Source organism: Otolemur garnettii, unplaced genomic scaffold (genome assembly GCF_000181295.1).
Source record: "Otolemur garnettii isolate 467f Iridium unplaced genomic scaffold, OtoGar3 scaffold00047, whole genome shotgun sequence".
Taxonomy (NCBI): Eukaryota; Metazoa; Chordata; class Mammalia; order Primates; family Galagidae; genus Otolemur; species Otolemur garnettii.
The window spans coordinates 8,844,354-8,856,745 of NW_003852442.1; the positions used below are offsets into that span (position 1 = coordinate 8,844,354).

The following is a 12,392-nucleotide window of genomic DNA, read 5'->3' on the forward strand; positions in this document are numbered from 1 at the left end:
GGCCCGGGCTGGATTCAAACCCGCCACCTTAGGTATATGTGGCTGGCGCCTTAGCAGCTTGAGCCATAGGCGCTGAGCCTAAAGCTAATGTTAATTTCTTTATAACCAGCCTGTAAAGTAGGTACCCTTATTATCCCTGTTCTATAGATAAATAAACTGAGTCACAATTTGCTACCAGGATTTGAACTCAGGGAGGCTGGTTCTGGAGACTGTACTCCTAATCTCAGACCAATGCTAACTATAGAAGTAGTACGTGCTCTTTATAGAAAATACAAGTGAATAAATAAAAATCATTCGTGATTCTACTACCTAGAGACAAATGCCAACATTTTGTTGTTTTCTTTCCCTACATCTTTTTTAAAACTTGATTTGTTATATTATGCACATAGTTATGTGGGGTTTTTTTGGTCATTTGATATTATAACAAATACATCATCACCATGTTATACGCTCTTTCTAAATGTAACTTTTTGTGATTATATCCTATTATATCGCATAGTTGTAGTATAATTGATTAAGTTTTATTGTTCCTCACTTATTAATTACTTAGGTTGCTTCTGATTTTCTAGTGTTTCAAATAATACCGAGATGAACATTTTTTGTATCTAAAGCTTCTTGTGGATTATTCCCTTAAGAAAGGGAATAATGCCATTTTTTCTATAATGTGTCTATAATGCCATTTTTTTCCCCAGAAAAGTTGTATAAAAGTTTTACACCAGCAGTGATAAAACCAACCTCAATAGCATTGAGTATTATTAACAAATATATTCCAATTTGGTAGCTTAAAAAATCTTTTTTATTGTATATTTCTGAGGTTTCCTTCTGAGTTTGTTCCTGTTCATATGCATATTGATTTTGTGTTGTTTTCTTTTGTAATGTGTGTCCATTCTTCTTTGGGATCTTAGTGTTCTATCCTGTGAAGATTGATGCTTTTATGCTCTTGATTGTGGTTGGGTCTCTTGAGATGTCTTGACCTCTCTTCTTGGGTGATTGTGAGGAAAGGGTGTGGAAATTGTCACGTTGCACTATTTAAGGGTGAAAATACTCCCTCCTTGTATCCTCCATAGGAATTGTGCAGCAGGCAGGAGCAAGAAGCAGTTAGGCTCACAGGCCCATGTACAGAGCATAGGAAAAGCTGGATAAGTCTTTTGGTATTATTTTGTTTGGCTTAAACAAAGCAAGGTGGCATTTTAGAAGGGTAAAGACAGACTCTGGTAGTATTTTTGTATCCCCACTCAGCAGCCAGCAGACTGTTCCGTGGTAGACAATGAGTTCTTTCTATATTGGTTAACACTCAGTGCTAATCTTTTGCAGAAACCCAGTACAGCAGTGGAGTACTTAGCAGCCCACCTCTCCAAAATCCATGGCCTGGACTGGCACCCAGACAGTGAGCACATTCTTGCTACCTCCAGTCAAGACAACTCTGTCAAGGTGAGTGGTGTCCGTGGGAGGAGGAGCTGTGTTTGGGATGTGTCAGGGATGCACTTTGGAAGGAAAGCTATAGCACGTTAACATAGTATTTGTGTTTCATGGGTACGGATGCTTCTTGGAGAGCTGAGCAAGGAAACCTGGCTATGTTATGATAGCAGAATGATGTCATAGCATCTATCCAATCGATAGGCCTCTTAGAATTTGTTCAGAAAGGAAGTCAGAGACAAAAACGCATTTAGAAAGGAAGTTTACTTGCAGAGAAGTTGCGAGGAAGTCAGTCATACACAACAAAGATACGAGTAAAGGAGATGTTTGGAGAAAGTGGGGGAAACCATTATTCCCCACAGTATTAGTAAGGTTACCTGCCATGTTCATAATTAGTCTGTTCATGGTGGAAAAATAGTTTCCTCACCTCATTATTATGTCTCAAAAGCTATGGCACTTTCAGATAGATATCAGTATTGTAAGAGTCAAGGAAGGAGTTGTTTTTGGAGGGATTCTCTAATTTACAGGAAATGTACAAGGCTTTATGTGTTTTAGTGACTCTAATGTTTTTGGTTTATCTCAGAGTACAGCATTTTGGGGCTTTTTTTTTTTTTTTTGAGATGGAACCTCAAGCTATCACCCTGGATAAAGTACTGTAGCATGACAGCTCACAGCAACCTCTAACTCCTGGCTCAAGCGATTCTCCTGCCTCTGCCTCCCAAGTAGCTGGGACTACAGGCGCCTGCCACAACACCCGGCTATTTTTTGGTTGCAGCTGTCATTATTGTTTGGTGGGCCCGGGCTAGATTTGAATCCGCCAGCTCAGGTGTATGTGGCTGGCACCTTAGCTGCTTGAGCCACAGGCGCCGAACACTTGGTTTTGTTTTTCTTTCTTTCTTTCTTTCTTTTTTTTTTTTTTTTTTTGAGAGGCAAGGTCTCCCTCTGTTGCCCAGGCTGGAGTTCATTGCAACCCTAAACTCTTGGGCTCAACCAATCCTTCAGCCTCGGGTTTCCTAACAGGTGGGACTACAGGCACATGCCTCTGTGCCTGGCTAATTTTTAAACTTTTTGTAGAGATGAGGTTGTGCTGTGTTGCCCAGGCTGGTCTCCATCTCTTGGGCTCAAGTGCATCCTTGTGCATGGACCTCACAGTGCTAGGATTACAGGCACAAGCCATTACGCCTGGCTGTACAGCATTTCTTGTTTATCTTTACTCTCTGATTATGGTATGGGATGTGTATCCTTGAGCAGAATAATGGCAGGGCAGAGTCATCTTTGGTCAAGTAGTTCCTCCTTGTGGTTAAGACTCTGTCCCTAAGGATACGGATTTGACCACAGAAGTTGGTTTTGCAATTTGGGGATTTAGTAGTATCTACTTAATCCTTTTTTATGTTTGCTTAGGCATGTATGACTTTTTTTTTGGTGTAATTAGCAAAACTAGAGTCATACACTCAGGCTTAAAAGTTAACTTCTATCTTGAGGTTTGTAAATCCCTGGGGGTTGTAATTTATTCTTATGCACCAGAGTTGGCTTTTTTGTAGGTTTGTTCATGTTGCATTTGTGTTTTTGTCACCACACCTCAATCAGCTTTTCTCTCAAGTTCAGGAACCAGAAATTATCTAGGGTTGTTTTTTTTTTTTTTTTCAATTTTGGCCAGGGCTGGGCTTGAACCCACCACCACTGGTATATGGGGCTGGCACCCTACTCCTTGAGCCACAGGCGCTGCCCAAGATCCCCAAGCTTTGCTGATATGCAGTGACATCTTTCCCACCTTAAGCTAGGATTTCATAGGCAGTAAAGCAGGTAACAGCCACTTTCCTGGGAGGACTTTCTAGGCATCATTTCTGCATATAAAGCAGTTTTTATTCCTTACTAGCAGGCTTAGCTTGTGAATGAAATGAGATATTTTGCATTGGTTTATTCTAACTATACCTTGGAAGGAAAGAAAATAATTTTTTTTTTTTTGAGACAGAGTCTCATTATGTTATCCTCAGTAGAGTGCTGTGGTGTCACAACTCACAGCAACCTCAAACTCTTGGGCTTAAGTGATTCTCTTGCTTCCACCTCCCAAGTAGCTGGGACTACCGGTACCCGTCACAAGGCCTGGCTATTTTTTGGTTGTAGTTGTCGTTGTTTGGCAGGCCCGGGCTGGGTTTGAACCTGCCACCTCTGGTGTATGTGGCACTAGCCACTGACCTACAGGCACCGATCTGAAAGAAAATAATTTTTATTGAATGTAGGTAAATAACACAATCATAAAAAATAAAGCAATATAGGCTCAGCACCTGTAGCTCAGTGAGTAGGGTGCTGGCCACATACACTGAGGCTGGTGGGTTTGAGCCCAGCTTGGGCCTGCTAGACAACAATGACAACTGCAACCAAAAAATAACCAGGCATTGTGGTGGGTGCCTGTAGGCCCAGCTACTCAGGAGGCTGAGGCAGGAGAATCACTTAAGCCCAAGAGTTTGAGGTTGCTGTGAGCTGTGATGCCACGGTGAGACTCTGTCTTTAAAAAAAAAAAAAAAGGAATTTAGTAAAGGCACTTTGTATAACAATCGACTATTATTTTTAGTTAATTTATAGATAAGGACCAACATGTGTTTTTTTCCCCCACACGATCATCATTATTATGATGACCTGACAATTTATTATTAGCTTGTCATGTGTAATAATAGTTTTCATTATATTTTCATTTTTTGAATTCTAAGGGGTCAGCTGGACTAAAGTAACACTGGATGAGTGTTTCGTTTCAGTTTGTAAATTGTTTAACTGTGAAACAGTTGTGGTTTAGAGATAGGTAATAAAAAAGAAAGGGGTTTTTCTCATATGGCTCTTAAAAATAGAATATTAACCACAATGAAATGCATTCTTATCATTTTAGATAGTTAATACTTTTTTTCCTGATCTTGGGTTAAACAGTCTATTTCACAAAATTGCTGCCTTTTAGACTAATGGAATCCTACAAATGCTGCCACAGTCCTTTGGTCCATTCCAGCAGGCGTGTAGCTGCCCATGAGAAAGGGTCAGCCTCCCTGAGAAGCATGTACCTAAGAGCCTGTCTCCTGTGGTGTCAACAGTCAAGAGGGCCTGGCTCATTCTTTCTTTCTTTTATTTTTTTTAGACAGTGTCTCACTCTGTTGCCCTAGGTAGAATGCCATGGTGTCATCATAGCTCACAGCAACTCAAACTCGTGGGCTCAAGAGCTCTTCCTATTTCATCCTCCTGAGTAGCTGAGACAACAGGTGCCCCCCCCCACCATGATACCTGGCTAGTTTTTTCTATTTTTAGTAGAGATGGGGTCTTACTCTTGGCTTAGGCTGGCCTGAAACTGCTGAGCTCAAGCCATCTGCCCACTTCGGCCTCCCAGAATATTAGGATTACAGGCTTGACCCACCTTGCCTGGCCAACCTGGTTCTTTTTTGACTGAGGCTCTTCTGCTGTTTCTTCAGAAGACTTACTTTCTGATTTATAGCTTATAAGCAGGAGCTCACTGTCAAGGCTAAGGACAAAGCAAAAATCGCCTATGAATGGAAGGATGGAATGGCTTTGGTTAATTTATAATAACCTCTATATCGGATTGAAACAGAAAGAAGTCCTAGCTGCACGTACACACAATCATTTCATAAGACTGCCTTAGAGAATAAGAACATGTTATTCTTACTTTGTCAAATCTCCAAGATCCTCTAATTTATCCCATAAATCATATGCTGCCATTGTTACCAATTGGTGAATGTATTTCTATCTAGAAACAAAATCTTTCTTTCTTTTTTTTTTAATTTAAAATAACCTCTCAAATTCTCAGGGATCTTTTCTTTTCTTAAGAGGATTATTTTTGTTAACAGTTATCTTGCCAGTGTTTGCACATGGACACCAATATGCTTCTAGCCAAACTGAAAGGTAAACAGTTGCTGAAATGCATTCACGTATTAACATTTTACTTTGTATATAATCGAGGTAGGTAAATTGAACTCTTTTATTTGCTAATGTTTCACGTATTTTGGGCTTGATAACAAGCAGCATTCATAAGGTGTTGAACCAATTGAAAATCTGGAGAATGCCAAGGAGACCTGATTATTTTGAGTATCCTTCCTTTTATAAATTGGGGGGAGGGGGGCAGGATTATAGTTTGCCCTGCGGCCATCTGGGAAACCCAAAATAATAGTCTCTGTGGAAAAGACATCTTGACAATTTTAGGATTTTGAACATAGAGCCTGAATTTAGCCAAAGAAGATTTGTCAGAAGAAATGAGTTTTCAGCATAAATCATAAGGTTGTAAAGGAAAGACATGATTATGGCCTTGATATGCAGTGGGATTAAATATAGCAGTAAGTAACAAATTATTAGGAATGTTTTTTTTTTTTAAAAGACTTGTTTAAGAAAAGATTCACGAGCATCATGAAAAACAAAAAGTAACAGTATTTTGCTGATATAAAAATCCCTGCTCTCTAGGTGTAGACTAAGTTTTTACACATTTTTACTATTTTACTGTTGTGAACAATCTGTATACCCCCAAATCAGTTGTTTGAACAGAAAGAAAACTACATTTCAGTTTTAGACCTTTTGTTTGCCATCCAGGTAATGCTTTGCAGAAAAGGCGTTTCTGCAAGTCTTTTCCATTTACAAGAAAATCTATAACCTTCAGCTGACTTTGTTGACATGTATAGGACAAAATGACTCTCTCCTTGAAAAGCAAGAAGCATGTTACCTTGCATACATATCCTTAGATAATCATAGATAATATTTGGTATTCTTAAAAGAGCAGACGTATACTAAAGTGATCAAAAGGTATTTGTAAATTCTTTCAATGTATTAACAGTTGGGCAATCAATAAAGTATTAAAATAAGGTTAAAGATGTGTATGTATAAAAATTATGTTTTATAACCCAATTTTTAGAAACTTTTCTTAATTTTACTTGGAAGTTATTCACATATTTAAAAGTTACTCTAATCACTTCTCGGCCTTTTGGCTAAGATCAAGTATAAAAGTTATTCTAATTAATTTTAGTCCAAGGTCTTATAGTTAAGTATTTTCAAATTACAATTTAAGTTGATAGTATAACAGAGAGAAACAAAAGTTAATGTCTAGAGTTTTCTAGAAAGATATTAAACACATTTACCTGATTACTGGAGTGGAGTTTTTAGTATTATGTTATGATTTTTGGTATTATAAAAAGTTTTTTTTCTTTTTTACTTCAAAGACCTTTTCTGTTCAATTAAGCAACACCACTTTTTATAAAAGCAGCATCAGTTAATTTCATTCAGTTTAATGTATTTTTTTACATTTGTATAATTTTAAACATTTTGTTGAAATGTTGATAACTCATAAAAGCAGTTTATGCAATTCAGGAAGTTTAAATTAATTAAGCTTTCCATGAGGAAATAAATCCAAGCCTTATTTAAGTTAGAATAGTATATTCATATCAATATTTACACTGTGAAAAAGTCAGGGAAAGACACATGGCTATTTATAAACCCAATTATCAAACTATACGTCTCATTTGTCCAGGGATTCATCTTCATTAAGAATATTCCCTGGGCTCAGCGCCTGTAGCTCAAGGGGCTGAGGTGCCAGCCACATACACTTGAGCTGGCAGGTTCGAATCCAGCCCAGAGCCCACCAAACAACAATGACAGCTGCAACCAACAAAATAGCCAGATGTGGTGGGTGCCTGTAGTCCCAGCTACTTGGGAGGCTGAGGCAGGAGAATCGCTTGAGCCCAGGAGTTGGAGGTTGCTGTGAGCTGTGATGCTACGGCACTCTACCCAGGGGGACAGCTTGAGGCTCTGTCTCAAAAAAAAAGAAAAGAACATTCCCTGCACTTTTTTCTAAATTTATATACTGATTTTTAAAAAAAAACTTTATAAAGTTTGTTTTTAAGTATTGAAATTATTTTTGCTTTTTGCTTTTTTCCTCTGTTGTCAAGTTTTTTATTTTGTGTTCAAACATCTATGGCCATTAATTCAACTCACTGCTAATTATTTTTCTCCTTAGCTATATAGCTTCACTAAACATTTGAGACTTTTTAAAAAAGCAGCATATCTAGGCTCGGCGCCTGTGGCTCAGGTGGCTGAGGCGCTAGCCACATACACCTAGGGTGGCGGGTTCAAGTCCCCAGCCCGGGCCCGCCAAACAACGGTGATGACTGCAACCAAGAAATGGCCAGGCGCTGTGGCGGGTGCCTGTGGTCCCAGCTACTTGGGAGGCTGAGGCAGGAGACTCGCTTGAACCCAGGAGTTGGAGGTTGCTGTGAGCGTGATGCCATGGCACTCTACCCAGGGGATAGCTTGAGGGTCTGTCTCAAAAAAAAAAAAAAAAAAAAAAAAAAAAAAAGCAGCATATCTAAAGCATTAAAAGTTTGACCTTTTTGGGCGGCGCCTGTGGTTCAAAGGAGTAAGGCATCGGCCCCACTTGCCGGAGGTGGTGGGTTCAAACCCAGCCCCGGCCACAAACTGCAAAAAAAAAAAAAAGTTTGAACTTTTTTTCTAGAAATTCTTAAGTTTAACCCGGTTATTAGTTCTAATAATGAATCAAAATAGGAATGACATTAAATTTAACAAATCATCTAATCGAATTGATTAATTCTCTTTTTTTTAGAAGTAGGGAAAAGCACACTGTGTTAGAAATTATTGAGCACACCCTTGTGGCGCTACGACAGTGAAAGAAACTTAACTCTTTATCTCCCTGAGCTGGGGAACTCAAGGATTTATAGCTCGATGTATACCATTCATTATGTGCTATGTTCTGTAGTATTCGTTCATATGGTAGGTTAATAATAAAAAAAAACTGTTAAGATTTATTACCTTGTTGACACATGAGATACTCCTGTCACATCTCAACTTGGATCATTTGTTTGTTTCTTTTGGATATCCCAATTCTCTTTTGAGAGATGAAGAAAGTTTTCCACTTGGAACTCTTTAGATTTTTTAAGAAGATAATGAAACTCTAGACAAGCCATTTCCATTTCCAGTCAAGCTTATTCACAAAATTATTGCATAAACCAAGCAAAACCTATGGGAAATCTCTTTTCCTGCTCTAAAGCAGGCAGGTAGGCCAGAGGCAATAGAAATAAAGGATAGAGAGTGATAGTTGTCCCCTATCATCTGTATCCCTTTGTAGCATAGTATGTCTTTTTCTCTTGTCTTTTTATTTTTTATTAAATCATAGCTGTGTACATTAATGCAATCATGAGGTACAATGTGCTGGTTTTATATACAGTTTGAAATGTTTCATCAAACTGGTCAACACAGCCTAAGAAAACAGCATTTTCTTAGTTATTGTGTTAAGATAGTTATATTCTGCACCTAGTAAATTTCACATGTACCCTTGTAAGATGCACTGTAGGTGCTTACCTTTTTTAAAAAATTATAGACTTAAAAAAATCTGTGAAATTTAACAATTGTAGAGTTTCACATAACTGCCACTACAGTCAGGGTATAGAACAGTTCCATAACCCTCAATAACTACCTCGTGTTACACTCCTTTCCACTCCTAACTCTTCTTTTTTTTTAGAGACAGAGTCTCAGTTTGTCCCCCTCAGTAGAGTGCTGTGGCGTCACAGTTCATAGTAACTTCCAGCTCTTGGGCTTAGAGGATTCTCTTGCTTCAGCCTCCCGAGTAGTAGCTGGGATTACAGGTGCCCACCACAACGCCCAGCTATTTTTTTGTTGTTGTTGCAATTTGGCCCGGGCCATGTTCGAACATACCACCCTCAGTATATGGAACCATCGTCCTACTTACTGAGCCACAGGAGCCACCCTCCACTCCTAACTCTTATCAACCCCTGATCTAGTCTCTATTGCTATAGGTCTGTTTTGGGGAGAATACCGTTTAAATGGAATCATGTTACTAGTAACCTTTTGAAGTTAGCGTCTTCCAGTCAGCATAATGCCTTTGAGATTTATCAAAGATGTTTTAAGAATCAAAAGTAAATAGACTTTTTATTACTGACTAGTATTCTCTTACATGGATAGGCCACATTTTCTTTTCTGTTGACCCATTGGAGGACATTTGGGCTATTTTCTATTTGGGGGATTGTGAATAGACTGCTGTAAACATTCACATAGAGGGTTTTGTGTGAACAAAAGTTTTCTATTTTCTAGAGCAAATATGTTGAAGTGGAATATTGGGTCATATTGCATGTGTACTTTTAACTTTTTAAGAAATTGACAAATTGATTACCAGAGTGGTTCCTGTCATCTATTTTTATGTCATTTTTTATTATTATTTTTAGAGACAGTGTCATGTTGTCCAAGCTAGTGTGCAGTGATTCCCAGGAAGGATCATTGCATTCTGAAACCTTGAACTCCTGGGCTCAAGTGATCCACCCACCTCAGCCTCCCGAGTAGTTGGAACTATAGGCGTGTACCACTGCACCTGGCCCTGTCATCAGAGTTTCGATCTTGTTTTTCCTGCCTTTAGCGTGCTGCCCTTTCCTCTTTTGTAACAAGTGCTAGAGCTCTAAGTGTGTTTGTCTTTTACCTTAGAGGCAGAGGTATCTCTACAGTAGAGTTTTTATCTGGTTCACAAAACTCAAACTACCTTTGTGTACTCCGCAACTTCAAGTACCACACTTACCACACTTCATGTGCTGGAGTGGCCAAATGAGTATGTACTCGAATGGACTGGTGTCCAGATTCTCACACAGCTGCCATTTTCCTTGTGACCTTGGGCAGGTTAGAATGTTTAGTAATTTCCCCTCTACGTTTGAAAAAGAGATTAACAACCTCCTTTATGTGGTTAAACGGAACAAAAACCCGAAAGCTCTAAATATATGTTTGAAATGCAGTAAGTAGGCAAGACATTTTAGCCAGTGTTATTAGTTAAATTGTCCATATAGTGTAAAAGTGATACAGGATTAAAACTATCACTTTAACCTTGCAGCTGCGAAGGTGGTTTCATAGGCAGGCCTTTTTGACAGTGACCTGCCCCAATTGGTGGTCTTCATAATGTTCAGAAATTCCCCTGTGATGTTTATAAATGGAAAGGAAGGTTTCTTTATGTCTCTGTCACAGTGTGATTATGGAGGCTGAACTAAAAAAACACCATTGAAATGTATCTTTAGAGGACAAAAAGCAATGAATTTGAAGGCTGTGTGCTTATCTCAATAGTTGAGTTTTTTGAATGGCATTTATTTCACAAATGATCTTCCTTTCTTCTAGTTCTGGGATTACCGCCAGCCTCGGAAATACCTCAATATTCTCCCTTGCCAGGTGCCTGTCTGGAAGGCCAGATACACGGTGAGCAACCACCCCACCTCCTGCCAGGAAACTTCCTCTTGGTGATCCAGACACAAGGAGCCCAGGACCTTTTCTCTTATTTTCTTTGTGAAGCACTTTTCTCTTTCTGTCTTGGCTTAGGGATGAAACAAATGTGATAATGATTGCATAGATGCTAACTATTTAAAATGTGTTCTTGGCTCGGCGCCTGCAGCTCAGTGGTTAGGGGGCTGGCCACATACACTGGGGTTGGCAGGTTCAAACCCAGCCTGGGCCTGCTAAGCAACAACAACATAACTGCAACAAAAAAATAACTGGGCTTTGTGGCAAGCACCTATAGTCCCAACTCCTTGGCAGGCTGAGGCAAGAAAATCACTTAAGCCTGAGTTTGAGGTTGCTGTGAGTTATGACGCCATAGCACTCTATCAAGGGTGACATAGTGAGACTCTGTCTTAAAAAAAATAAAAACTAAAATGTGTTCTTGGAATGATGGGTAGGTATCTACATTCAAATTGTTGACCAAAGCTTGATGGAGAAGCTAGCCTGGGTAAAGTCATTCACTAATGGTAGGACAGGAGGGCGCATGGGGGGAATGTGGAGAGGGTTGAAGTTAGTGAATGGTGGCGGAAAGAACTCTGGCTTTAGATTCAGAAGACCTGGGTTGGGGGACCCAGCTCACTACTTAATATTTGTGTGGCCTTGGGCCAGCTACTTGATGGTTTTGTGCAGAAATTTCCTCCTCTGTAGAATATGAATAATAGTTTTTACTATGCCTTCCTTTTTTTAAAAATTGTGATGAAATTCACCACTTTAAAGCGTACAATTCAGTAGCATTTAGTACATTCACAATCTGCCTTCCTTTGGAAATATTGTATAAGAATGTGCTTTATAAATCAGAGAATGCTACAAATAGACAGAGTAGGCTATTATCAACCTTCCAGCAATTTTTTCATTGCCACATAGATAGCTGCTGATTGGAAATAATATATTTCCTTTAATGTCAATTTGAAAGTAAGCACAGGGATGAATAAAGCTACCTTTATACATTAGGCTGTCACCCTGGGGCATCATGGAACAAAGAAGGTAATTTGAGTTTTAAGTTGCTTTTGTATCTGGAGTCACTTACCAAGAAATCAGACACTCTTCTTCCAAATTAACATACTTCTCTGGATTAATGTGTTTGCTTTAAAAAATAAACACAAAAGTCAGGAGTGCTGCCAGAAGAGAAGGTGAAAATAAATGTGCTTTTAGGTGCCTATGGTTTATTCCTTAAAAAACAGAGTCTAATTATCAACCCAATGAGTTCTTTAGCTACCTAGCAGATTGGGTGTTGTTAAGTAAAACTTGTCAATCCTGAAGTTAACAAAGTTTTCCTTTGAATGGTTGTGGTATTCAGGGCAGTGGGGAGGTGGTGCTCCATGTGGATGGAGATGTGGATGGTGATATGGATGGTGATGGGGATGGAGATGTGAATAGAGGTGAGGATGGAGATGTGGAGGGTGATAGGGATGGAGATGTAGATGGGGATGGAGATGTGGATGGTGATGGAGATGGAGATGTGGATAGTAATGGGGATGGAGATGTGGAGGGTGATGGGGATGGAGATGTGGATAGTAATGGGGATGGAGATGTGGAGGGTGATGGGGATGGAGATGTGGAGGGTGATGTGGATGGTGATGGGGATGGAGATGTGGATGGAGATGTGGAGGGTGATGGGGATGGAGATGTGGAGGGTGATGTGGAGGGTGATGGGGGGTGGG

At 39.4% G+C, this 12,392-nt stretch overlaps 1 protein-coding gene across 5 annotated transcripts in view; it reads left to right on the forward strand.

Moving 5' to 3' along the window:
* WDR59 (WD repeat domain 59) overlaps positions 1 to 12,392 on the forward strand; it is a 95,617-nt gene that overhangs the window by 36,912 nt on the left and 46,313 nt on the right. For all 5 annotated transcript variants that reach the window (XM_023514076.1, XM_023514074.1, XM_023514075.1 and 2 more), the window contains exons 8-9: positions 1,315 to 1,431; positions 10,576 to 10,653. In XM_023514076.1, coding sequence (XP_023369844.1) covers positions 1,315 to 1,431; positions 10,576 to 10,653 — 195 coding nt within the window. The remainder of the gene's footprint in view (positions 1 to 1,314; positions 1,432 to 10,575; positions 10,654 to 12,392) is intronic.